At 41.4% G+C, this 25,716-nt stretch overlaps 1 protein-coding gene across 14 annotated transcripts in view; it reads right to left on the bottom strand.

Moving 5' to 3' along the window:
- XIAP (X-linked inhibitor of apoptosis) overlaps nucleotides 1-25,424 on the bottom strand; it is a 49,621-nt gene extending 24,197 nt beyond the window's left edge. For 3 of the 14 annotated variants that reach the window (XR_016227547.1, XM_051826890.3, XM_089323657.1), the window contains exons 1-3: nucleotides 25,261-25,424; nucleotides 24,874-25,000; nucleotides 237-1,140 (exon numbers count right to left, since the gene is read on the bottom strand). Coding sequence is in view for 12 of the 14 variants with exons in the window: in XM_051826890.3 (XP_051682850.1) it covers nucleotides 237-1,113 (877 nt within the window). In the remaining 2 variants the exon portion in view is untranslated. The other 11 variants (XR_016227548.1, XM_089323658.1, XM_051826891.2 and 8 more) reach the window with 9 other exon arrangements.
- Nucleotides 25,425-25,716: the final 292 nt, after the last annotated feature.

The following is a 25,716-nucleotide window of genomic DNA, read 5'->3' as shown; positions in this document are numbered from 1 at the left end:
TCCAAATACAACATCTACAAGATAAACAAGACTCATAATATAGTGGTCTTCTTCACATATTCAGTAGTTACATTAACAGAATCAATATAAAAGTCCACAGGATAATTCTGATTTAATTAATGATGTCAGCTTACATCTAAATCTTTACCAATTCAGGGGACTACAGGCATATATTTACTTTTAAGAAGCCCTGGGATAGTGGGAAAGTTATTTACTGGTTTTATAATAAAGTTTACCTAAAGCATAAAATCCAGCTCTTGCAAGCTGCTCCTTGTTAACTGAGTATATCCACGTCCCAAAAGAAATGATCCGTGCTTCATAATCTGCCATGGCTGGATTTCTTGGAGGATTTGTTGAATTTGGAAAATTCCTATCAGAACTCACAACATCAGATTCACTTCGAATATTAACGTTCCGGCCCAAAACAAAGAAGCAATTAGGAAAGTGTCGCCTATGTTCCGACCAGGCACGATCACAAGGTTCCCAATTTTTCAGTTTTCCACCACAACAAAAGCATTGCACTTGATCATCAATACCTGTGTAGTAGAGCCCAGCACTAGCTAACTCTCTGGGGGTTAGGTGGGCATAGTCTGGCCAGTTCTGAAATGACTTTAATCTAGCTTCTTCACTACACATGGCAGGGTTCCTTGGGTATATGGTGTCTGATATATCTACAACCTGTCCAGTTCTCAAAAGATAGTCTGCGTGAGTCTCAGATGGTCTGTCTAAAGCAAAATGATTTCTGTTTCCCAGGTAGTTTTCACCTTTGTATTGACCATTCTGGACACCAGGATTTGTAGATTGTGCAGCACTATTTTCAAAATAAAAGCCGTTGATAAATCTGCAATTTGGGGATACTTTCCTGTGTCTTCCAACTGCTGAGTCTCCATATTGCCATCTATCTACTGCTGCATGACAACTAAAGCATCGCACAGTGTCTCCTTCACCAGTATAAAGAAAACCTGCTCGTGCCAGTGTTGACGCTGAAACAGGACTACTACTTGGAAAATTAGCAAAAGTTTTTAATCTATTAAACTCTTCTACAAATTCTTCATCTTTATTGATGTCTGCAGGTACACAAGTTTTAGATCCTTCAAAACTGTTAAAAGTCATCTTCTCTTGAAAATAGGACTTGTCCACCTTTTCTAAAAAGAGAACATTACATTAGGAAATCCAAAATGTGAAACACAAGCAATATACTTTCGATATTAGAAACTAACAAATTATCTACTGAAGACACAAAGATAATTAAACAAACTCCAAGAAACATTCTAAATTCTAAATAGTATAGCTCTATATTACCACATAATTCACGTCACAAAGTAAAATCTGGCACTTTTGTTTTCTCTTTCTCAGGAAAGTACTATTTAAGTAGTAGAACAGAGCTATTAATTTTAAGAGCTTATTTTACATAAATGTGGAAACTATGTGATGTAGAATATATTATAACTGTTAGCCATGTAAAATCATTAATTAGGGAAGACATTAAAGAAGCATAAAACATGTAGATTCTTAAAGTCTATGCATAATTGTTATAATGAATCATTATACATTCAAGGTATCAAAGTTCAGTTTAAAAAATGTATGTTCAGAATGTTAATGAATTAATTTCTATATGCCTTTGGTTAGCAAAAAGTAGCTTTTACTGACAATACTCTTTCTTACATATTCTTTAAGAATATCCAATGTTTTTGACTTTCATCATAAACAACAAATACACTTTTTTCTTAGAACTGATTAGATACATAAAAGCACTTCAAAGGGTTCATGGAAAAGAGGAATTAAACATCAGTTGGGGTGGGTATTTGGCTTAGGGGTTAAGCCACCAGTTAGGATGCCACATCCTACATCAGAATACCTGGATTTGTGCCCCAGCTCCAGCTCCTTGTTCTAGCTTCCTGCCATTGCAGACCTTAGGAGACAGCCCAAGTATCTGGGTCCCTGTCCCTCAGGTAGGAGACCTGGATTGATAGCCTGGCTCCCTGCTGGGGACTCCTCAGCCACTGCAGGCATCTGGGAAGTAAACTAGCAAGTGGAAGCTCTATCTACCTTGCTTTCATTATATTTCAAATAATTAAATAAACAAATAATTTAAAATAAAAGTTTATTTTAGTGCAAAAAATTTAAATCCATGTATAGTTTTTTCATAACACACATTTTTCCAATAACTTTTTGAAGACCCCATGTATGAGCATATACTATTGCCCTCTAGAGGGTGGCTCAGGAAAAATCCCAAATATCCACAGACCTTACTTGCAGAGTTTTGCTATCAATTTTCCTTCGTCAAATAACACTCTGCTCAAATGTCACAGAAGTCCTGTTTCAGTCTAACCATAGCTTCCAAATTATATCTGTGTGATACTTAACTCAGATAAAATACTAAAAGGAACTGGTTAGGTTGTGAAAAGGGTGGCATGAAAAACAATGTTACCAATGCTGCATAAATCAGAGTTGCTCCAGGCAAAACAGACTATGTTGTCACTCTAGCTATGGGGAAAACCTGGCTCTCCTGAATCTCCCACAGCATCAGAATTATCTGATACTGTGATCAGTCTATGCTTGCCAAATGCAAAATAAAAGAATGGTCACAACTCTTGTCTCTACTTCATATGTGCATTGATTTCCTGAGAAGAATTATCCAAGTCTTTTGGCATTGTGTCGGCACAATATGTCTTAGAACATCATATCTCTTGCTGTAATACTCAACACAAGGTTTCTCTCTTCCAAGCTGCTAACGAACTACAGTCTTTCCTGGCCTTGTCAATTTACAGTGGTATTAATTCACATTTACTTCAAGAGCTGATTTATATACAACAACTTTTAGAATATAATCTCTTGGGGCCAGTGCTGTGGCGCAGAGAGTAAAGCCGCCACCTGCAGTGCCGGAATCCCATATGGGTACCAATTCGAGTCCCAGCTGCTCCACTTCCCATCCAGCTCTCTTATATGGCCTGGGAAAGCAATAGAAGACAGCCCAAGGTTTTGGGCCCCTTCACCCGTGTGGGAGACCCAGAAGAAGCTCTTGGCTTTCGATCGGCGCAGCTCTGCCACCAATTGGGGAGTGAACCAGCAGATGAAGACTTCTCTCTGTCTCTCATTCTCTCTGTGGAACTCTGACTTTCAAATAAATAAATAAATGCTTAAAAAAAGAATATACTCTCCATGACTTCTGATTAATTATCACTTCCCAGATTTCTGAAAACAATCTGATATTAGCTTTAAGGCTCTTTGTTGAATTAGCATAATAAGCTGGATGACCAAAAAAGTTAAGGTTCAAAGAAAAAATCTACTGCAAGACTAAAGGAAGACAGAGACTGGGTTTAGAAAGAAGGCGTGTCAAGGCAAATTCCAGTTTAAAACTTTGGGATTTTAGTTAATTACAAATTCATTATGAGCCAACATTACATCACTGCTAAAAAAAATTTACAGCAACTTCAGGCTGTGTTAGAGTCCAGATATGTAATATCCAGATCCAATTCAGCTACATACTGAGTATTATTTCCAGTTACAAACACATTTGAGAAGGGATACTAACAAAGTTGAATGTCCTTAGAGAGCAATCAGGGAGATGAAAGCTATAACATTTGAGGAATAGTTGGAAGAACTGAGGATATTTGTCCCAAATGGGAAAAACATGTGAGGGGAATGGTGGCGAAGACAGAATAACTACCTTAAGATATCTAACACACTATCATGTAAAAAACAGAACCAAAGTCTGTGTAGCTGTGGGCAGAATTAAGGCCAATAAATATAATTATAACCAGATCTTAACACTATACAAGGATGAGCTTTACAACAGTCAATAGCTGTACAGAATAAATTGTCTTGTCTTGTAGATCTGAGTTTCTCCTTCCAATAAGAGGAAATTTGGTATGAACTAGGGGGCCAGATTAAACATTTCCAAATCTGTAATTATCTTCAAGAATTGATGCTCAACACCATCCAAAACATATGGAAATTATCTTCTCTAATATGACAGGCTTTATTTTTCAGGTCAATCAAAACAGGCAGAAGTGTAAAATCAAAGATTTATTCTCATTTCAAAATGGTGGATACTTTGTGAGATTCAAGTAGTCACCCCATTTCAGATAATACTATTAGATAAAACCCCATCATTCAACCCAAGCAAGAGAATCTATTTGAAGCTTTCAAGAAAAGACTTCATCTTCCCAAGAGTTATTTCTATGCTAATGGCTTATATTTCACTGTTTTGAAAAGCAGATATTTATTCAGAAATACTTAACTGAACACTACACATCATACACATCAGAGTGTGAGCTTTTGGAGAAGGGTAAGAAAACAATTACCAGAGAGATTAAGAGTGAAACAGAGAAAGATAACTGACAAAAGACCGAAACTTTAAGGTTGGAGGAAGGCACGAAAAGAGATGGGAAAGAGTAGAAAACAAATTGGGATGTAAATGAAATGAAAGTGGGGAAAATGACTTATAGAAAATATATACAGAATAAGAATTGTGAATATAGAAGAAAGCAAGGTAGGAATATCGGAGAAGAGTGATAAAAAGGCTTTGGATGTGAAAGGGTCTGGGTTTAATCAAGTATGCTGAGATAATTTAAGGCTTCTCTATGAAAGCATAGTCAGGCTTTGAACCGCCTAAGCATAGATAGATAGGCAGGAGAAAAGACTTCAAAAAAAGCTTTAGGATAAGGAAGCTAGGCAGTCAGGAATCAGAAATATAGCACTATGGAAACCAACAGTGGCAGAAAGCAAGGGCTGCAAGCAATGGTACATGTTTCTGTGAGGAATTTGGGAGATTTTCAGGTGCTGATATATTAGAAGGCTTTAATATACACATGCACATATGTACATTTAACCTAGTCAACTGTGAAGAGAGCCACAGAAAGGAGGCTGATGGATAATATAGCAGGAATGTGGGAAATTAGGACAGGGACAAAGACTCATACAAAGCCCAGACCTCTGGGGGATGGCTCTGTGGTGTAGTAGGTTAAGCCTCCACTTATAGCACCAGCATCCCACATGGGTGCCAGTTCAAGTCCCCACTGCTCCACTTCCAATCTAGCTCCCTGTTGATGGACTGAGAAAGCAGTGGAATATGGCCCAAGTGCTTGGGCCCCTGCGTGCCCACATGGGAGACCTGGAGGAAGCTCTTGGCTCCTGGCTTCGGATTGGCCCAGCTCCAGCTGTTGCAGCCATTTGGGGAGTGAACCAGCAGATGGAAGATCTCTCTTTCTCTGTCTCCCCTCTCTCTGTAACCCTGCCTCTCAAATAAAAAAATCTTAAAAAAAATAAAGTTTAGACCTCTGGTATCTGCATATAATACAAAAGTTTCTATTTCCTTCAGCTTTTTATTATTAAAGTTTCCTTTTAAAAAGATTTATTTATTTGAAAGAGAGAGAGAAAGTTTTTCCATCTACTGGTTCACTCCTCTAAATGACTGCAATAGCCAGGGCTGGGCCAAGCTGATCTCTCACATGGGTGGCAAGAGACCCAAGTTCTTGGGTGGCCATCTTCTGCTGCCTTCCAGCTACATTAGCTGGAAGCTGGATCAGAAGCAGAGTAGCTGGGACCTGAACCAGTGCTCCAATATGGGATGCTTCCTGCCCCTATTAAAGTTCTGAAACTTTAGAAAAAGGGATATTTGAATGGGAGAGAAGATACAAAATGAGATGTCCACCAGACTGCCACTGCTTGAAAACACATGGACATTAATTTAATAAATTGGAAAAATATATTAAGATTACAAGTGATGTTTTTATCCCAAATGTCTTCAATAATACTGACACCTAAAATCAGGTAGGCACCACTCACCTGGGCCATGTGCCACCTGGGGTGCCAGCAAGGAGCAAATAGGCAGATGTGCTGGTAAAAACTGGCCACTATTACCCCTATTCCAAGTTGCCAAGGCTCAAAGGACAGGAGCGGCATTCTGACTTTATGACTCCAGAAACCTGTCACTCCAGAGGAGAACAGCAGTTGATCTCAATTCCCAGACCTGAGCTGCCTTTGCAGATGCATGTGGCTACAGCCTGGCAGCACACATATGTGAGCACCCCACCCCCAACTCGTGAGGGACAGCCCCCGTTCAGTGTGATAGGTGGCACTGGACATGGAGTTGCCAGGGTATCCTAGAAGTGAAAAGCAGGATTGGTGCTAAACTTCATCAGCCAGAAAGAACAAAACTTGGAAATTTTGAAAAGTTTTACAAATTTTTATATATTGATATTCTAGCAGGCTGTGTAGACATCTGGGGAGACTTATACCTATAAATAATGATAATTATCATAAAGCTATTTTAATAGTCAGCCCATTGCTTAGAATTTTATACAAAAGAACCACCAAGGGGCCGGCGCTGTGGCGTAGTGGGTAAAGCCACTGCCTATAGTGCCAGCATCCCATATGGGCACCTGTTCAAGTCCTGGCTCCACTTCCGATCCAGCTCTCTGCTATGTCTTGAGAAAGCAGTAGAAGATGGCCCAAGTCCTTGGGCCCCTGCACCCATGTGGGAGACCTGGGAGAGGCTCCTGGCTCCTGGCTTCAGATTGGTACAGCTCCAGCTGTTGCAGCCAACTGGGGAGTGAACCAGCAGATGGACGATCTCTCTCTCTCTCTCTCTCTCTCTCCCTTTCCTTCTCTATGTAACTCTGACTGAAATAAATACTTTTAAAAACACACAAAAGAACCACCAAGCAACAGTGCCTATAGTACAAGCATGCAGAGAAGAAAAACGTTTAACTGACATGTTGTGTTCTGTCAAACATTTAAAAAAGGCCATATACAGTCATTGGTATGCCCCAAGACCTCAGCTCTGTGTCTTACTATTATAGACATGGATGTCCTCACAGAAATTCACTGTAGGTTCATCTTTTTTTTTCTTTTTTTTAACTTTTATTAAATAAATATAAATTTCCAAAGTACAGCTTTTGGATTACAGTGGTTTTTTTTCCCCCCATAACTTCCCTCCCACCCGCAACCCTCCCATCTCCCACTCCCTCTCCCATTCCATTCACATCAAGATTCATTTCCAATTATCTTTATATACAGAAGATCAATTTAGTATATATTAAGTAAAGATTTCAACTGTTTGCACCCACACAGAAACGCAAAGTGTAAAGTATTGTTTGAGTACTAGTTATAGCATTAATTCACATTGTACAACACATTAAAGACAGAGATCCTACATGGGGAGTAAGTGCACAGTGACTCCTGTTCTTGACTTAACAAATTGACACTCTTGTTTATGGCGTCAGTAATCACCCTAGGCTCTTGTCATGAGTTGCCAAGGCTATGGAAGCATTTTGAGTTCGCCAACTCCGATCTTGTTTAGACAAGGTCATAGTCAAAGTGGAAGTTCTCTCCTCCCTTCAGAGAAAGGTACCTCCTTCTTTGATGGCCCCGTTCTTTCCACTGGGATCTCACTCCCAGAGATCTTTCATTTAGGTGTTTGGTGTTTGTTTGTTTTTTTTTTTTGTTTTTGTTTTTGTTTTTTTTTGCCAGAGTGTCTTGGCTTTCCATGCCTAAAATACTCTCATGGGCTCTTCAGCCAGATCTGAATGCCTTAAGGGCTGATTTTGAGGCCAGAGTGCTGTTTAGGACATCTGGCAGGTTCATCTTTACAGACACAGCAGTAAACATTCCCTCAGGACTCTGTATCTGAGATTGTTTTAGCCTAAGAGAAAAGTCACATGGCTTAGACAAAGTCCCAGGGACCTTTACATCTTGGCTTGTTCTAGGAGGTCTGGCTCACAGCACAAGACTACTAGCTGTTAATGATGAAGTTTCAAAAATTAATGGTATTATAAGTTTCAGGGAAGCATCCAGGTCAAACAGCAGACATGACAACTGAAACCTCATCCTAACACTGAGGCCTGAAAACCAGCAGAATACTGCTGCTGGGAACAATGTGATTTCTGACAGCTCTAGCAATCCGATAACCTCCTTGGCTATCCAGATCAGAATAAACCAAACTTTCACACAAAGCCTGAAGACAATGATGAAGATGAAATTATGACTGAAGGTAACAGTGTGCCACAGCAAAGCTGCTGAAGTTGTTTCTACTACTAAAAACATGGACCCATTAATAAAAATTGAATAAACTCAGTTTTAAGTCTGGACAGAATGGTTTTATTGTATATAGTTAAGTAGGCTTAGCAAGTGGCACAAACATAGAATTTGAAACACAAATTTTGGATCAAAAACTCCTAAAAAATGGAACAATCATAATATTATAAAACCATTGTTTGAAAGTTTTCTGAGAGAGGATGTCATAGGACTAGTAAATTTGGCCACTTTACGAGCTTTTAAACATCTGAACAGATGACCTAGAATAGGCATGAGAACAATAATATTCCAAGTTTTAAATGTTATTAAAATAAATAGAAACAGAAAGTTGTTTAGTGGTTGCCCAGGGCTGGGGAGATGGATTGGGGAATGACTGCAAATGGTTACTGGGTTTCTTTCTGGAGAAGTAAAAATGTTCGAAAGTTGCGTTGTGGCAATGGTTGTAAAACTCTGTGAATATGCTAAAAATTCCTGAACTGTATGTATACTTCAGATGAATTTTATGGTATGTGAATTATATCTCCATAAATCTGTTAAACGTCATTAAAATGCTCTGATAAAGCTGGCACGAGGGCACAGCGGGTAAAGCTGCCACCTGCAGCACCGGCATCTCATATGGGCACTGGTTCAAGACCCGGCTGTTCCACTTCCAATACAGCTCTCTGTTATGGCCTGGGAAAGCAACAGAAGATGGCCCAAGTCCTTGGGCCCCTGCACTGGCATGGGAGACCCTGAGGAGGCTCCTGGCTTCTGGCTTTGGATCAGCACAGCTCTGGCCATTGTGGCCAACTGGGAAGTGAACCAGCAGATGGAAGACCTCTCTCTGTGTGCCTCTCCTACTCTCTCTGTGTAACTCTGACTTACAAGTAAATAAATAAATATTTTAAAAAATAGTTTCACAATTATTAGTGTAAACTCTGGTAGATAAGAGGTGATTTTAAGTCCAAAACAAAAGGGGTTTGTGGGGCTGGCACTGTGGCATAGCGGGTAAAGCTATCACCTGCAGTGCCTGTATCCCATATGGGTGCCGGTTCGAGTCCCGGCTGCTTCACTTCCTATCCAGCTCTCTGTTATGGTCTGGGAAAGCAGTAGAAGATGGCCCAAGTCCTTGGGCCCCTGCACCCGCACCGAAGACCTGGAAGAAGCTCCTGGCTTCGAATCAATGCAGCTCCGGCCATTGCGGCCAATTGGAGAATGAACCAATGGATGGAAGACCTCTCTCTCTCTCTCTCTCTCTTTTTCTCTCTCTCTCTGCTCCTCTCTCTATATAACTCTTACTTTCAAATAAATAATAAAAATAAATCTAAAGGGGAGGGCTTTGCTGATGAAATTCTGTGCTGGAAAATGTGATGCTACAGTACATTTTCAGAACTATGTAAGAGAACTAAGTTATTACTGTTTGAAGCAGTTACATATTTAACCAGCTTTACAGAGTCCAGTTAATCTTGCCTTTAACTACACGCTTTAAATTCTGATGTGGAAAAGTGTGATTCTATCTCTGAGTACTGAGGACCATAGCTCTTGCGTTCCAGGTATTTTTATTTCTTAATGTTGTTTGTAGCTAATTGTTAACAGATCACTTTCTGAAATGAAATTATCCCTAAATTATTTAAGATTTATTTATTTGAAAATTAAAGTTACACAGAGAGCAGGAGAAGCAGAGAGAGAGAGAGAGGGGTCTTCATCAGCTGGTTCATTCCCCAGATGACCGCAACAGCCAGAGCTGAGACCTGGAAGAAGCTCCTGGCTCCTGGCTTCGGAATGGCTCAGCTCTGGCTGTTACAGCCATCTGGGGAGTGAACTAGCAGATGGAAGACCTCTCTCTCTCTCACTCTCCCTCTCTCTCTCTCTGCTTCTCTTGCTCTCTCTGTGTAACTCTAACTTTCAAATAAATAAATCTTAAAAAAAAAGAAGAAGAAGAGATGGGGCTGGCACTGTGACATAGTAGGTTAATTCTCTGCCTGTGGCATGGCATCCCATATGGGCACCGGTTCGAGTCCTGGCTGCTCCACTTCCGATCCCACTCTCTGCTGTGGCCTGGGAAAGCAGAAGATGGCCCTAAGTCCTTGGACCCCTGAACCCACTTGGGAGACCCAGAGGAAGCTCCTGGCTCCTGGTTTCAGTTCAGCCCAGCTCCAGCCATTGCGGCCAACTGGGGAGTGAACCGGTGGGTAGAAGACCGCTGTCCTTCCCTTCCTTCCTTCTCTCTCTGTGTAACTCTTTCAAATAAATACATAAATCTTTAAAAAAGTATGACAGGAATTATGTAATCAATATAACCCTTAGAAGTTTCTGCTCCATTATTATTAGGCTAAGTGAACACACATTAAGTAATTAAAGGCACCTGTTTAAAACTCAGAAAAATTTATGTTTTAAAAATGTTATGATATCTTTGCTGGTTCTTCCCCTCAAAACCCTAGCAAAATAATTACTCTTTGTACCTTCACTATATCTTCTACATAATTTTCTGATGGCCCAAGTTGTATCATACAAGATTTTAGTAATTCCTGAACATTTGTATGCATGTATTTATGTATGTGTGTCTCTTTGTTAGCCTGAAGGTCCTTTATAACAGATGCTATGTCTTATTAAATTTGTGTTTCCAATTCATACAGCAAGGCATGACAAACAGCAGTGCTTAACAATTATTAGGCAATAAGATGAATTTTGAACCAGCTCTATTAGGCCACTGTTGTTATCTGACATTCTACCCCTCACCTCCCCTGGACTCCTGAGACCACCAGGAATACTAGAAACTGTTAACATGCCATTGTTCCTATGAAATGTGACCAAACTAGGAAATACACGTATATAATCAGAATAATATAATTATTCAGCAATAAAAATACAATATAAAAATCATATTTCAAAAATATTATAGCATTCATAGAATTTTTCATAATAACATAAAAAGTTTGTATGTGCTAATCAAAAAGCATCATCATAATTTAAAACTATCTTGAGATTTTCTCTTTGCTCATTACTTGTAGAAATGTTACAAGTTTTTCTTGTCAGTTTCCCTTTTTTCCCTACAGAAGATCCAGACTGGAAATACTGGTTGTATAAGCAACACTCTCCCTGACCCCATTGGAGGTCAATCTCTCTTTTAATTATCTTAAAGTATTAGTGACAGTTCCCTGTTTAGAAACAGCATTTTGATTTACAAAGTGCACTTTGTTGCAGTATCTAGAAAACATATCAATGAAAATAAATCATAGTATAAAAACTTGAATCTTTTAAGTGATATCTCCTGAATAAAAAGGGTATGCATATAATTTTTTAAATTCAGCTCTTATGCTAGGATACCTTTATATAAAAATCTAACAATAAAATTATTCATTTATTCTAAAGAAGCTCTTCAAACTATGAAGGATATTTCCTTTTACGTTAAATGGTCAAAAATATTGCTGAGGTTTATTTACAGTCAAATCAAAAGTTCTTTTCTACTCTTATCACGAAAAAGGTAACTATGTGAGATGATGGATATATTAATTTGCTTGAATACAGTATTTTACCATGTACACATGCTATCAAAACATCACACTGTACATCTTAAACACATATAATGAAAATTAAAAGGAAATAAATACTCATGTATAAAACCAACAAAAAAGCTCTTTCCCTAAAATTAAGCACCAGAGCCATTCAAGTAACTGAATGGCTTTAATGAGCACATAGCTCATAAGCTAAGTCAACAACCTAAAGTGATTAATATTGTTTCATACAATATACACTTAATCATTAAACCTACTTTTGCAAATATTTCAAAGGGCATACCAAGAATCAACAAAGGGAACATCAATTACCTGTTCTATGTTAATTTAAAAAGTCAGTAACACTGAAATCTGTGCACTGATTCCACCCCTCCCTCAATCTTTGCCAATTTACTTCTCATAATTAACTCTACAGACACAGTTCCCTCAGAATGAACCGGGCATTGTATTCCTCATCTTCTCTTCAACCAATTATGGGACTGTGCTGCCCTAAAAAATGTTTTTCATAAAGAATGCACAGGTTTCAGGCTCAAAAATTCACATCAATCACTCCTATACCCTAACCTATTTCACTGAAAATTGGTCAGAACATAAGACAAAAATTTTTTTTTTTATTAAAGGCAGTTACAGAGAGAGGCACAGACAGAGAGAACTTTCATCAAATGGTTACATGGCCAGGGCTGGGTCAGACCAAAGCCAGGAGCCAGAAGCTTCCGTGGCTCTCCCAAGGACTTGCTCCATCTTCTGCTGCCTTCCCAGGCACATTAACAGGGAGCTGGATAAGAAGCAGAACAGCAGAGTCTCAAACCAACACCCATATGGGATGCTGGTGTAGCAGGTGGCGGTTTAACCCATTACACTAGTCCCAGAACTTAAGACAATTTACACTGATTGTTAATCAGTAATCTTTAATTAAAAAACAAGCTATAGTCAAAATGGTAGAACCACAACATAAGTATCACTTATGCTTATATAGGGCCAAGATCAAAACTTTAGGTAAAATTAGATCAGGCAGAAACAAAAATCTCAAGATGGATACTAATCCAATGTTTAATACAAGCAACTTTTGGCCCTTTTAAAGAGGGGGAAGAATCCCACCACCAATGCCTTAAATACTGCAGTCTATATTCTTCACAAATGTTTTCTGTGTGTATGTGCACATTAGTTTTGAAGGGAATTTATTGTACCCACTAGTTTGTAATTTGCTTTTTTTCCCCACATAATAACTTATCACAAGCATCTTTCCACGTCAATATTTGTTTGGATTAGACCATTATTTTAAATGGATGATGAGTAACTGATCAAGCAATTTAAGAGGTACAAAAGTTGCATCCATTCCATCCCTCTACCTTCAACCTCCAGTACCCTTCCAAGAAGCAAGTTCTTATATATTCTTCCAGCAATGTTCTAAGAATATATATACAAGCATGCATGAGTAGTTTCGTTTTGTTTTGTTTTGTTTTTTGTTGGACAGAGTTAGACAGAGAGAGACAGAGAGAAAGGTGTTCCTTTTTCCTTTGGTACATCCCACAATGGGCGCCCGGCGCAACGTGCTGATCCGAAGCCCGGAGCCAGGTGCTTCTCCTGGTCTCCCATGCGTGTGGCAGGGCCCAAGCACTTGGGCCATCCTCCACTGCACTCCCAGGCCACAGCAGAGAGCTGGCCTGAAAGAGGGGCAACCAGGACAGAATCCGGCGCCCTGACCGGGACTAGAACCCGGGGTGCCGGCGCCGCAGGTGGAGTATTAGCCTATTGAGCCAAGGTGCCGGCCATGAGTAGTCTTTTTTTTTTTTTTTGACAGGCAGAGTGGACAGTGAGAGAGACAGAGAGAAAGGTCTTCCTTTTGCCACTGGTTCACCCTACAATGGCCGTCATGGCCGGCACACCGCGCTGATCCAAAGGCAGGAGCCAGGTGCTTCTCCTGGTCTCCCATGCGGGTGCAGGGCCCAAGGACTTGGGCCATCCTCCACTGCACTCCTGGGCCACAGCAGAGAGCTGGCCTGGAAGAGGGGCAACCGGGACAGAATCCGGCACCCCAACTGGGACTAGAACCCGGTGTGCCGGCGCCACAAGGCAGAGGATTAGCCTATTGAGCTGCGGTGCCGGCCATGAGTAGTCTTAAAACCACAAATGATAACATATTCTGTATACAGTTGTATACCTTCATTGCTGGACATTTAGAAAGTTAACAATTTACTATTATGAAAAAGGTTGGAATGAATTTCCTTCTACCTAAGCCTGCTTATGTCATATTTGCTTTTAGAACCAATATTAAATGGTCTCAAACACAAGTGTATCCTATCAACATCTCCTTTTAGCCTATCCTGTTTATGACTAGTAATAGTCTTGAGAAGCAGCATGAGGAGCCAGCATTGTGGTGTAATAGGCTAAGCCACTACTTGTGATGCCAGCATCCCATATGGGTGCAAGTTTGAGACAGGGCTGCTCCACCTCCAATCCAGTTCCCTGCTAATGCGCCTGGGAAAGCACTGGAAGACGGCCAAAGTACTTGGGCCCCAGCACCCAAATGGGAGACCCAGAAGCAGCTTTGGGCTCCTGGCTTTGGCACAGCCCTGGCTGTTGCAGTCATTTGGGGAGCGAACCAGCAGATGGAAGAGTTCTCTTTCTCTTTTTCTCTTTCTCTCTTTCTTTCTTTCTCTCTCTCTCTCTCTCTCTCTCTCTCTCTCTCCCCTTCCCTCTCCTCTCCTCCCTCCGCTCCCCCCAACTCTTTCAAATAAATAAAAATAAATCTTAAAAGAAAGAATGAATGTAGTTATTAATCTACAAGTAAAAGATGAAGACCTTGACAGAAAATAGGCAAATTTACAAGTGGAAAATACTAATGATCAAACATATATAAAATGTTAAACAGCATTAGCAATCACAGAAATAATCATTTTTTTTACAAAAAGATTTATTTATTATTTGAAAGGCAAAGTGATAGAAGGGAGAGACAGGGAGGGAGGGAGAACTTCCATCTGCTGGTTCATTTCATTAATAACTACAACGGCCAGGGCTGGTCCAGGCTGAAGTCAGGAATCTGGAACTCCATCCAGGTCTCCCATGTGGGTGGCGGGGACTCAAGTACTTGAGCCACCTTCCACTGCTTTCCAAGGAGCATTAGCAGGGAGCTAGACAGGAAGCAGCATAGCCATGACTCGAATTGGCTCTCCAGTATGGGATGCTGGCATCACATATGGTGGCTTAACCTGTTGTGCCACAATGCTGGTCCCAGAAATAAACATTTTAAAATATACCATTTTTGGAGCCAGCGCCATGGCTCACTTGGTTAATCCTCCGCCTGCAGTGCCAGCATCCCATATGGGCACCATGTTCTAGTCCCGGTTGCTCCTCTTCCAGTCCAGCTCTCTGCTGTGGCCCGGGAGGGCAGTGGAGCATGGCCCAAGTGCTTGGGCCCCTGAGCCTGCATGGGAGACCAGGAGGAAGCACCTGGCTCCTGGCTTAGGATCGGTGCAGCGCCAGCCATAGAGGCCATTTGGGGGGTGAACCAACGGAAGGAAGACCCTTCTCTCTGTCTCTCTCTCTCACTGTCTAACTGTCTATAAATATATATATATATATACACATACACACACACACACACCATTTTTATCTTAGTTGGTAAAGATCACTGTCACTACTACTAACACCACAAACACAGTGGCAGGGAAGGTATGGGACCAGACACTCTCAGATGGTACAAAATTTGGGACATGTTTTCTAGAGTGCAATACAAGTATGTTCTCCAAGTCTTAAATACACGATTGCCTCCTGAATTACCAGTCTAGTTTCAATCACATTCTCTAATAAAATGTGCAGGCATCCTTTAAAAATATATATATATAAGGATGCTCAAGAGTATTATTTACAAAAACGAGAAAACTCAATGTCTGACAAGAGGACAGTACTATGGTAATATGGGACACTAGGCAACCACTAAAAACTCAGGTTGAGTGGGCTGGGTATTGCGAACCAGCAGGTTACCTCATCACTTGGGACCCTGCATCCCACACTGAAATGCCTGGGATCAAATCCCACCTCTGCTTTTGATCCAACTTCCTGCTAATGTGCACCCTAGGAAGCAGCAGAGGATAGCTCAAGTACTTGGGTCCCTGCCACCCACCTGGAAGACCAATATGGAGTTCCTGGCTCCTGACTTCAGTGTGGCCCATCTCTAGCTGTTGTGGGCATTTGGGGAGTGACCCAGCAGAGGAAAATCAGTCAATCTCTTGCTCTTTCAAATAAATAAACTAAAAAAAAAAACCTTTCGGGTTATAGAATACTGAAGGATAAGGACATATATTCATATTACATTTAGCGAAAAAAGCTGGTTACAAAATAATATTGTATGATATAAGCCCAATTATTAAAGACAGATATATAATGACAAATCACAAATAAAAAATCTACTATGGTTATTATCACTGGGCAGTGGAATTATTTTTTGTGTTTTCCTTAATTTTCTAAATTTTAACCAGCAAATATGTTAGATTTTCATCAAAAGAAATAAGCAGTTGGACTTCTGATTAGTCAGGGAACTCTTGCACAATCCTGCTCCCTAGTCATGGGTGCTATCTGCCATGTAACAATGCTTTCTTCATCTGTGAATGCACTGGCCAGTAAGCTACCAATATCAGGACCTCGCACTGCAAGACTTCACTGACAGAAAATACTTTTCATAACTTAGAGAAGGAAGATTATGTTCTTTCGTCCTTTAACAGCTTCTGAGAAATTCTGTCAGCTTGCTACTTCAATAACTGCCTCTGACAAGCTATATGAGAAAGGAGAAACTGTAAATGGATGTTGATACTGTTGATCATCAGGTTAAAAAAGAGAGAGAGTGAGACATGGGTCAAGATCCAGAAAATAAAAACAGTGGTAAGTCATGATCATGGTCCCTTTCCAGGAATAAAAGTCATTTGGTCCACTGTTTGAGTGGCAGTAAAGCAGCAGTAGAGAGGGCTAAGAAACACAGGTAAATACCTCACTGCCAACTTGAGTTTTAACAAAAAGGACTTTACTGAAAAATATTTTTGAATGATGTCTACCTTTGGAGTTCTGGACTGTTCCTTCACTACCTTATAAAAACAACCAGGAAATTTGGGGCCTGGTAAAATACAAAATAATATTGTATGATATAAGCCCAATTATTAAAATTGGTAAAATAAAAGGAATCTTGCCCACCTCTGCCCAAAAACTTGAAAATATTTTTTACAGAAAGGGCAGCCAAGTCAGAAGCAAGTATCCTGAAAAGCAAAACCATTATTTTTGCAGACACAAGTAAAATTTTTCCACAGTAATCAATTTTATATGTATTGAACAGAATACTAGAAATCACTCCTTTTCCAGATAAACTAAGGCATGAGAAAGCTAAATGACTTGACTAAGGCCATAGAACTGCTTGGTAGCACAGAACAGCAACTTTGTTCTTGACACTTGTCCAGATAACTTCCTGACAGTGTTTAGGATATAATACTGATGATCAGATGGTTTCACAAGTGCCATGCTGAGGCTCTTTGAATGGGTGACTTGGTAAGTAGGTAACACCTACACCAGACATTTGTCAGGTGAAACATTCCTAGCAAGTGCTAACACAAGCTTTTTTTTGTTTTGTTTTGTTTTTGTTTTTGTTTTTGAAGACAGAGAGATCTGGCCGGTGCCATGGCTCACTTGGCTAATCCTCCACCTGCGGCGCCAGCACCCTGGATTCTGTCCCAGCTGCTCCTCTTCCAGTCCAGCTCTCTGCTGTAGCCTGGGAGGGCAGTGGAGGATGGCCCAAGTGCTTGGGCCCCTGAGCCTGCATGGGAGACCAGGAGGAAGCACCTGGCTCCTGGCTTCGGATCGGCGCAGCGTGCCAACCATAGCAGCCATTTGAGGGGTGAACCAACGGAAGGAAGACCCTTCTCTCTCTCACTGTCTAACTCTGCCTGTCAAAAAAAAATAATAAAAAAAATTAAAAAAAGAAGACCTCTCTTCTCTCTCTGTGTAACTCTTTCAAATAAATAAATAAATCTTTAAAAAAAATGACAGAGATATCTTCCATCTGCTGGTTTATTCCCCAAGTGGCCACAACAGCCAGGGTGGAGCCAGGAGTTTCTTCCGGGTCTCCCACTGAGTGGAGGAGCCCAAGCACTTGGGCCATCTTCCAATGCTTTCATAAGCACATCAGCAGGGAGCAGGGGCCGGTGCTCTGGCATCATAGGTTGGGCCTCCGCCTACAATGCAGGCATCCCAAATGGGTGCTGGTTCAAGTCCCAGCTGCTCCACTTCCAATCCAGTTTCCTCCTGGTGGCCTGGGAAAGCAGTGGAGGATGGCCCAAATGCTTGGGCCCCTGCACCCATGTGGGAGACCCAAAGGAAGCTCCTGGCTCCTAGCTTCGGATCGGCCCAGCTCCAGCCCTTGCAGCCATCTGGGAAGTGGACCAGTGGACAGAGGACTTGTCTGTCTGTAACTTACTCTTAAATAAATAAATCTTTAAAAAAAAAAAAAAAAGAGCAGCCGGGACACAAACAGGTACCCATATGGGAAGCAAGCATTGTGAGGCGTCAGATGTGTTAATGGGCAGTTCAGGGTGGTCGCAGTGGAAACCTGGGATGTAGAGTGCTTGCTTTCCTTGCAGAAGTTATCCTTAGTAAGGTCAGAAGTGCCTGCCTGCCCACTCCTAGGGAGCTTCCAATTTTATGAGAATAGCAAGGGAGTGCTGACCCTACCCTTCTGAGCTCCCAGTTTATTGTGAAAACAAATTAGGTATCCCGCCCTTGTGATGGTTCTTGTTTTATCATGAGCAACCCAGACAGGATAAAGGATTACAAAAAGGGTTTTGTCCCCACCTTGGAACTGAATGTCAATCTGATTGTCAAGTTGTTTGTTTTTTGTTTTTCTCAAAATTGTGCTTAAAAACTGCCATGGACCACTTTGGTTTTTTTTCCTCTCTTGGGAGCCTCCCTCCGTGCCACTCTGGCTGGAGGTCTTTGACTCTCATAAATCTTGCTTTTAATTCTGTTTGTCTGGAAATTCTTCTTCCATATGAGACAAAGAACTGAGGTAATAATATTTTTCTCCACCATCATTTTCCCATAAGTGTCACAGGCGGCTTTACCCACCACATCACAACACATGCCCCACTGGTTCTTATTAAGAACATACATCTTTTCTTTCTCTTCAGTAAAAATATTTAGTGCTATCTGAAAGTCATTCTGCTGTCTATACTCAATCATTTAGATTTGTCTCAGTCTAGGCTGAATTCTCAAAATGACACAAAGTAGGAGTAGGTGTTTGCCAGAGGTTAGATGCCTCTTGGGATGCTCCCGTCCCATATCAGAATGCCTGAATTTGAGTCTCAGCTCCCAATTCCAGATTCCTGCTAACATGCATTCTGAGAGGCAGCTGATGATGGCCCAAGTACTTGGGTCCCTGCCACCAAAGTGAGAGACTAAGTTGAGTTCTCAGCTCTTGACTTTGGCCTGGCCCAGCCCAACACAGCCTAGGCTGTTACAAGCATTTGCAGCGTGACCCAGAAGATGGGAGATCAGTCTCTGTCTACCTTTCAAAAACAAAATATAAAAAAACAAGTTTCCAATCCTATTTATTTTAATGTAAGGTAACATTGTTAAGCATAGGCTTGTGTGTTCTACAACCCATCCTCTTTTCTTTCACCATGTTACCTTTGATAATAACTAAAATACGTAACATGCTTCATAATTTAGAATGTTTTTATATGTGCTATCTAGCTTAACCTACGAAACAGATCAGTTTCCATTTGAAATATGGGGAAACCATGGTTCTGATGGGTTGCTATTCCTCAAATTTCCAGGCCAGTAAATGACACTCAAAAATCAAGCCCAGTGACTATGACTGATAAATGTCTAAGGAAATTATTATAAGGATTATGGGCATAAGGGGTAGTCTGATGATGTTAGGCTTTCTACCCTTTCAAAGCTTAAAAATGAGCTGGAGCCATAGAAAGATAAATCACACAGCAATATATGCTGACAGGCTTGTGTTTTGAGGTCAACAAAATGATTACAGAACTAACTATAAAGGTTCAAACCACACACAAGTATTTATAGATACCAAGGAGTGCACAGTGGCAATAGCCTTGCTTAGCGTAAGAAATCAGCCTTGGGGCTGGTGTTATGGCCTAGCAGGTTAAGCCTCCTCTTGCAATGCTGGCATCTCATATGGGTGCCAGTTCATGTTCAGGCTGCTCTATTTCCCATCCAGCTCCCTGCTAATGGCCTTGGAAAAACAGCAGAAAATGGTCCAGGTGTTTGGGCCCCTGCTATCCTCATAGAAGAAGCTTCTAGCTTCTGGCTCCTGGCTCCTGGCTTCCACCTGGCCCAGCACTGGCCTTTGTGGCCATCTGGAGAGTGAACCAGAAGATGGAAGATCTCTGTTTCTCTGATTTTCAAATACATAAATAAATTTTAAAAAAAATCAGCCTTAGGGCCAGCATTTGTGGTGTAGCCTGTTGACACCACCTGTGACACCAGCATCTGTCATTTGTGTCCAGGCTGCTTCATTTCCGATCCAGCTCCCTGCTAACACACCTGGGAAAGCAGCGGAAGATGGCCCAAGTGCTTGGGCACCTGAAGTCACATAGAAGACCAGGAAGATGATCCAGTCTCCTAGCTTCCATCTGGTCTAGCTCCTGCCATTGCAGTCATTTGGGGAGTTAACCAACAGGTGGAAGTTCATGCACACGCTCGCTCTCTCTCTTTCTGTAACTCTGCTTTTCAAATAAATAAATCTTTAAAAAAATATAAAGAAATCAGCCTTAACTCATCATTCAACTTCTGACCATCTCAGTTCAAGCTTTTCCCAGTCTGTACAGGTAAAACTTATCATGATCCATGCCCTTGAAAATACATTATCAAAATAGATCATGGCAAGGTGAATCACATATATCCTTTTTTTTTAAGATTTATTTTATTTTTAAAGATTTATTTATTTATTTGAAAGTCAGAGTTACACAGAGAGAGGAGAGGCAGAGAGAGAGAGAGAGAGAGAGGTCTTCTATCCACTGGTTCACTTCCCAATTGGCCGCAACGGTTGCAGCTGAGCTGATCCAAAGCCAGGAGCCAGGAGCTTCTTTTCGGGTCTCCGACACGGGTGCAAGGGCCCATTGACTTGGGCCATCTTCTATTGCTTTCCCAGGCCATAGCAGAGAGCTGGATTGGAAGTGGAACAGCCAGGACTTGAACTGGTGCCCATATGGGATGCCAGCAGTGCAGGCGGCAGCTTTACCCGCTATGCCACAGTGCCGGCCCCCACATATATCCTTAACGAAGACTGCAAGACTGCATACCAAACCATACCAAAATCAAATCCCAGAAAGGATCAAATAGCAGAGCCATAATGCTATCACACTTAAAAAAAATCACAAAAGTTTAGTCCAAGTGCTATAAAATGGATACAAATACACTTTTATCATACAAGAGACAATCTGCCATTAACTTTACCAGAGCAGATAAAACACATAACTGATATGTTTCACATCGAATTCTCAAGTTATATACAATAACCAACAATTGCTTTGCTTAATTTCTCAGAATACAGACTTTTCTTTTGGATTATTCAGAAAACTTTGGGAGTTTTATTGTTTTCCTTTTGATCCAATTAATTTCTTTGTACAAGCAGAGGCATTCAGCCCATAATTTTTTACCAGGCACCTATTTACTGTATTCCAGCTACTATCCATACATTAATCTTTGATTCTACCTCTGCAATTTAATATTTGAAATCCTGGGCAAGCCCTCATAAATTCTCTCTCCTCTGTGCTAAAATAAACCCAGAATCTCAAACTCAGAGGCCCAGTTTCTCCCTCTTTTAATATATTCTGTACCTACCCTACAAAACAGAACTAAACAAGAGTAGCTTTTGACATAGTAATGAACTACATCACTCGTACCTCCAACAAATTAAAATTCAAGTACTTAGCAGGGGAAATTTTTAAAAAAATGAACACCTACACCACAAAGTTTTATGGTTTGTATTTCCACCTTGCTCTAAATTTCACGTCCCTTTCAGATACTTACTCCTAACAGACTTGGAGATGTTATATGAGATTTTTTTCTTCATAAAATCTGAGGTTATCAGTTTTAAAAAACACTGTAATAGATTTTAAATCTTTGGAATCAACTAGTTTAAGCCTGGGACTTTTCAGATGAAGAAACTGGGGCATAGAATATACAAGACAAATAAAAACCGTATTTTGAAAAACTGTTCATGACATAAGAAATGTTCACTACAGAGAATATGATCTTACTTCTTTATTCTGAATTTCATAAATTTTCTTAAACATATCATTTATAAATTAAAATATTCAAGATTCTTTTAATGTTTTCAGTAGAATAAACACATCAAAGAAGTTGTGAAAAAGAAATTGAGGTACCGAGAGTCATAATCCCACAACTAAATGAAACTAAGTCAAAAACCCAAGTGTTGGGGCTGGCATGTGGCATAGCAGGTAAAGCCGACACCTGCAGTGCCAGCATCACATATGGACGCTGGTTCAATTCCTGGCTGGTCCACTTCCAATCCAGGTCTCTGCTGCGGCCTAGGAAAGCAGAAGATGGCCCAAGTCCTTGGGCCTCTGCACCTGTGTGGGAGACCCAGAAGATGCTCCTGGCTCCCAGCTTCAGATCAGCCCAGCTCTGGCCATTGAGGCCATCTGGGGAGTGAACCCACAGATGGAAGACCTCTCTCTCTCTCTCTTTCTCTCTCTGGCTCTCTGTAACTCTGCCTTTCATATAATAAATCAATCAATCTTTAAAAAACCACAGACCAACAAACAAAAACCACAGGTGTCACGGCATCCAATACAGGGCTTTTTCACTATACCACATGACATCTACAGCACCAAAATGGCATTATTAAATTCAACATGAATTTCTTTGTAATTCATCACTACTGTTTTTATATCCTCAAACCCAGTCACACAATGACCTTAAACAGTGCTAACAGATTTCATTTTATAATACTATTACCAGATTACGTCACAGACATACAACTTGAGAACTGACAGCTCATGATAATCTCCTTGCCTCAAAAGAACAAGGGCATGTATTTTGCCATATTCATCTTTGGAATCCTACCACATAGTGTGGTATCTAGCATACAGGTGCTCAATAAATGTTTATTTTATAAAACATAGCTCTTTTCCCCCCTGCCAGCACTAGCTACTAAACTTAAGTAGCAGAACAAACTAAAACACTAAAATCTTATTATTTTGCATTTGGGGTATCTAAGTATTTACAGTATATAAATTTGGGATTTACTAAACAAATTTGATTTACAGCGAAATGTAAGAACGCTTATGTTACTTAAAACATTTCAATCACTACACAAATTAGCTGGTACATTCATTACAATAATTCTTATCTATTGAAGTGGGTATAAACTTTAGTCAGCACTACTTTGTTAACCTACTCAGAATCATGGAATGCACTAGAAAGCAATAAAATTACAGGTGTGGTACAAGGGGCACTTGAAGTACAACTCAGACCTGGGTCTAGGCTCTGCTAATAATCATTTACATAATGTTAGGCAATTCCCATTTCTTCTTTAAGTCTTGACTGACCTATGTGTAAAAACAGGATGGCTAAACTAATCACTGGGGATCTTTCCAGTCTTAACCTTTTTTTAACCTTTAAAGGATTATTATCCACAAAGATTCTATAATTCAGACTTTTTTCATTGTGTCAAATTTGATACTATGAATGTTATAGTTTGTTACATTATTACACAATCAAGAAGCTTAGCACATTTCCAAAAAAATATAGACTAGAAACATTCTTATCATCTTGTACTAAGAGGGCACAATAATAAAATCAAAAGAGAAACATGATATCCAACAATTATGCTTGCTTTGTCAGCTGAGCTGCCATGAACCACACTGACTTTGATACAAATCACTGATTTATAAATACAAATATGTACACAAATATATGCACATGTCATTGGCATATATTTATGTTGACATATATGTACAAACTTTAAAACTGTTTTTAATGACAAAATCAGTACTTGTTTATGATAAAAATCAAGTAGTACACCAGACCACATGTAAAGTACTAAGTCTCCACACCTTTTCTCTGTAAGTAACCACTGGTACTATTTTTCTTGTGTATCCTTCCAGAAATTACCAGAGCAAATAAAAATATATCCACGTACATGCATGAGTGTCTCAATCTTTTTAACCTAAACTGTTACCACTTCTTGAATGATGTTGGGGGGGGGGGGAGGGGAAAATCCCAAGCCCCAGCTTCGTAATCATGTGAAATACATCGAAAGTGGTAGCACAATCACTGGCACAAAGCCATATGCTCTTCAGAGATGTACGCTGAGTTGAATTTCTTTAATATTCGTGCTTAGAGGCTATCTGGGGCAACTACACAGAACGAGTGATGGGCAAAGAGCCAGACAACTTGGGTTCTACCCTAACTAGCTGGGTAGCCTGAGGCAAGCCAAGAGATCTTCCCAAGCCTTGGTTTCTGCTTTGTAAAATAACACGGCTGGGCTAAAATCCCTTCCAGCTTTAAAATGTTTTAATTCTAAGATGGCCGTCCGTAACAGTGTTCTCCTGAACTGGCTGTAACAAATGTTACTACGGAAAAAAAGAGAGGAAACACTATAGCAACCTCCAGGTTCACAAGAGTACATGTCTGAGTCAAGGCACACTTGTGACAGAACTAGCGACAATACACTTGAAGGCAAAGTAGTAGATACTTAAAATCTGATAGGTTTTTACAGATCATTGATTGATGTTTTCCTTTCTTTGCTTAATTTCAGCAATGATTACACCCTCATCCCCCAAAACAATTTAAGTGTATTAGGGAGTTAAAATAATGAAACTGAAAGCCAAAATGACATTTTGCTTTGCAGAATAGGTGACTAGGGTAGCAAAGGTTGGAAAGAATTAGCAGCTAATTTCCTCTTCCGGAAGCTCTTTGGCCCAAGTTCTGCTTCACACGCCCACTCCAGACTCACTCCACCCTGCTCTATACAAGCCCGGGGCATCAAATTGGGGAGGAGGGGTTCCCTTTGATCACAGAAACAAAAAAGTTCTTTGCCTTGATTTACCTTAGCTGTCACGGGATTTACAGACGCAGCCCCGCGGGTCTGAAGCCACCTACCCACCTACTCCTTGCTGTGGTCTCAAGAACCTGGGCCAGGAGCTCCAGCCCGGCCATCCCCGCAGGGCGGGCGCGGCCTTGCCGCCCTCCCCAGCAGTGCCTGGCCCGAGGGGAGGGGAAGAGGAGGAAAGGGGAGGGGAGGGGAGAGGAGGGGAGGGGAAGGGGGGAGGAGGAGGGGAAAGCTCGCACGAGCTGTACCCACCGCGCCAGGAGAGCCGGTCCCAACTAGCAGCGGTGAACGGCTGGGTCCCGAGGGGAGGGTCTCGGAGCAGGGGCGGCCAGAGCCCCAAGCTGGAAATGCCAACTCCGCTCTTCGGCCAGGCCCCTGCCTAGGAGAAGGAAACGGAAGTCCCTTCGTCTCCCTTACTCTCCTCCACCAGCCGGCCCATCCCCTGGAGGGACCTTGGGTCGGGAAGCCCGAAGTGGGTCCACGTCAGGCCTCAAAGAGACACCGGGAGCGGTTTGTCCGTCTCCCGGCCCAGGCCCGGCACTGGGCCCCGGCAATCTCCTTCCCACCCCCGCCGGGAGGTCAGCCTCCCGCCCTACAAAGCTCCTCCTTCTTTTCCCCCTCCGCCATTTTCGAACTTACCCCTCAGCCGGGCTTCCCTTGATTAGCGCCGCGCCCGCTCGGGGCGTCGCCAACGTCCCGCCACTTCCCGGAGCCGGAAGGGGGCAGCCAGAAAAAGCGAAGCCCTCTTCCCACCCCCCACCCCCAACCACCCCCCCCCCCCGCCCGCCCCAGCTGGAAACTAGAACCCGACCAAGCGGGAGCGCATGCGTATTGGGCACCTCGTTGTCCCCGCCCCTAGCTGAGCGTTTCTGCAGCAAGCCTTCAGGATGCATTTTTCCCACGGTTTTTACCTGCTGAACTGCAAGGGTGAGGAGTGGGGGAATAGAGGTAGAAGAAGGAAAAAGAGGAGGGAGAAGGCAGCAACATGCTGAGTTCTTACTGTGGACCAGGCACTGTTCTAGGCATATGACGTGTTCTTTGTACAGAGGAAACGGAGGCCGAAAGAAGATAACATCCCCCTGTCACGCGGCTAAT

The sequence above is a fragment of the Oryctolagus cuniculus genome, chromosome X (genome assembly GCF_051225735.1).
Source record: "Oryctolagus cuniculus isolate XC-2025 breed Fujian yellow rabbit chromosome X, ASM5122573v1, whole genome shotgun sequence".
NCBI classification, from domain to species: Eukaryota; Metazoa; Chordata; class Mammalia; order Lagomorpha; family Leporidae; genus Oryctolagus; species Oryctolagus cuniculus.
The sequence above is the reverse complement of the archived record's forward strand: the minus strand, read 5'-3'. Positions and strand labels throughout refer to the sequence as shown.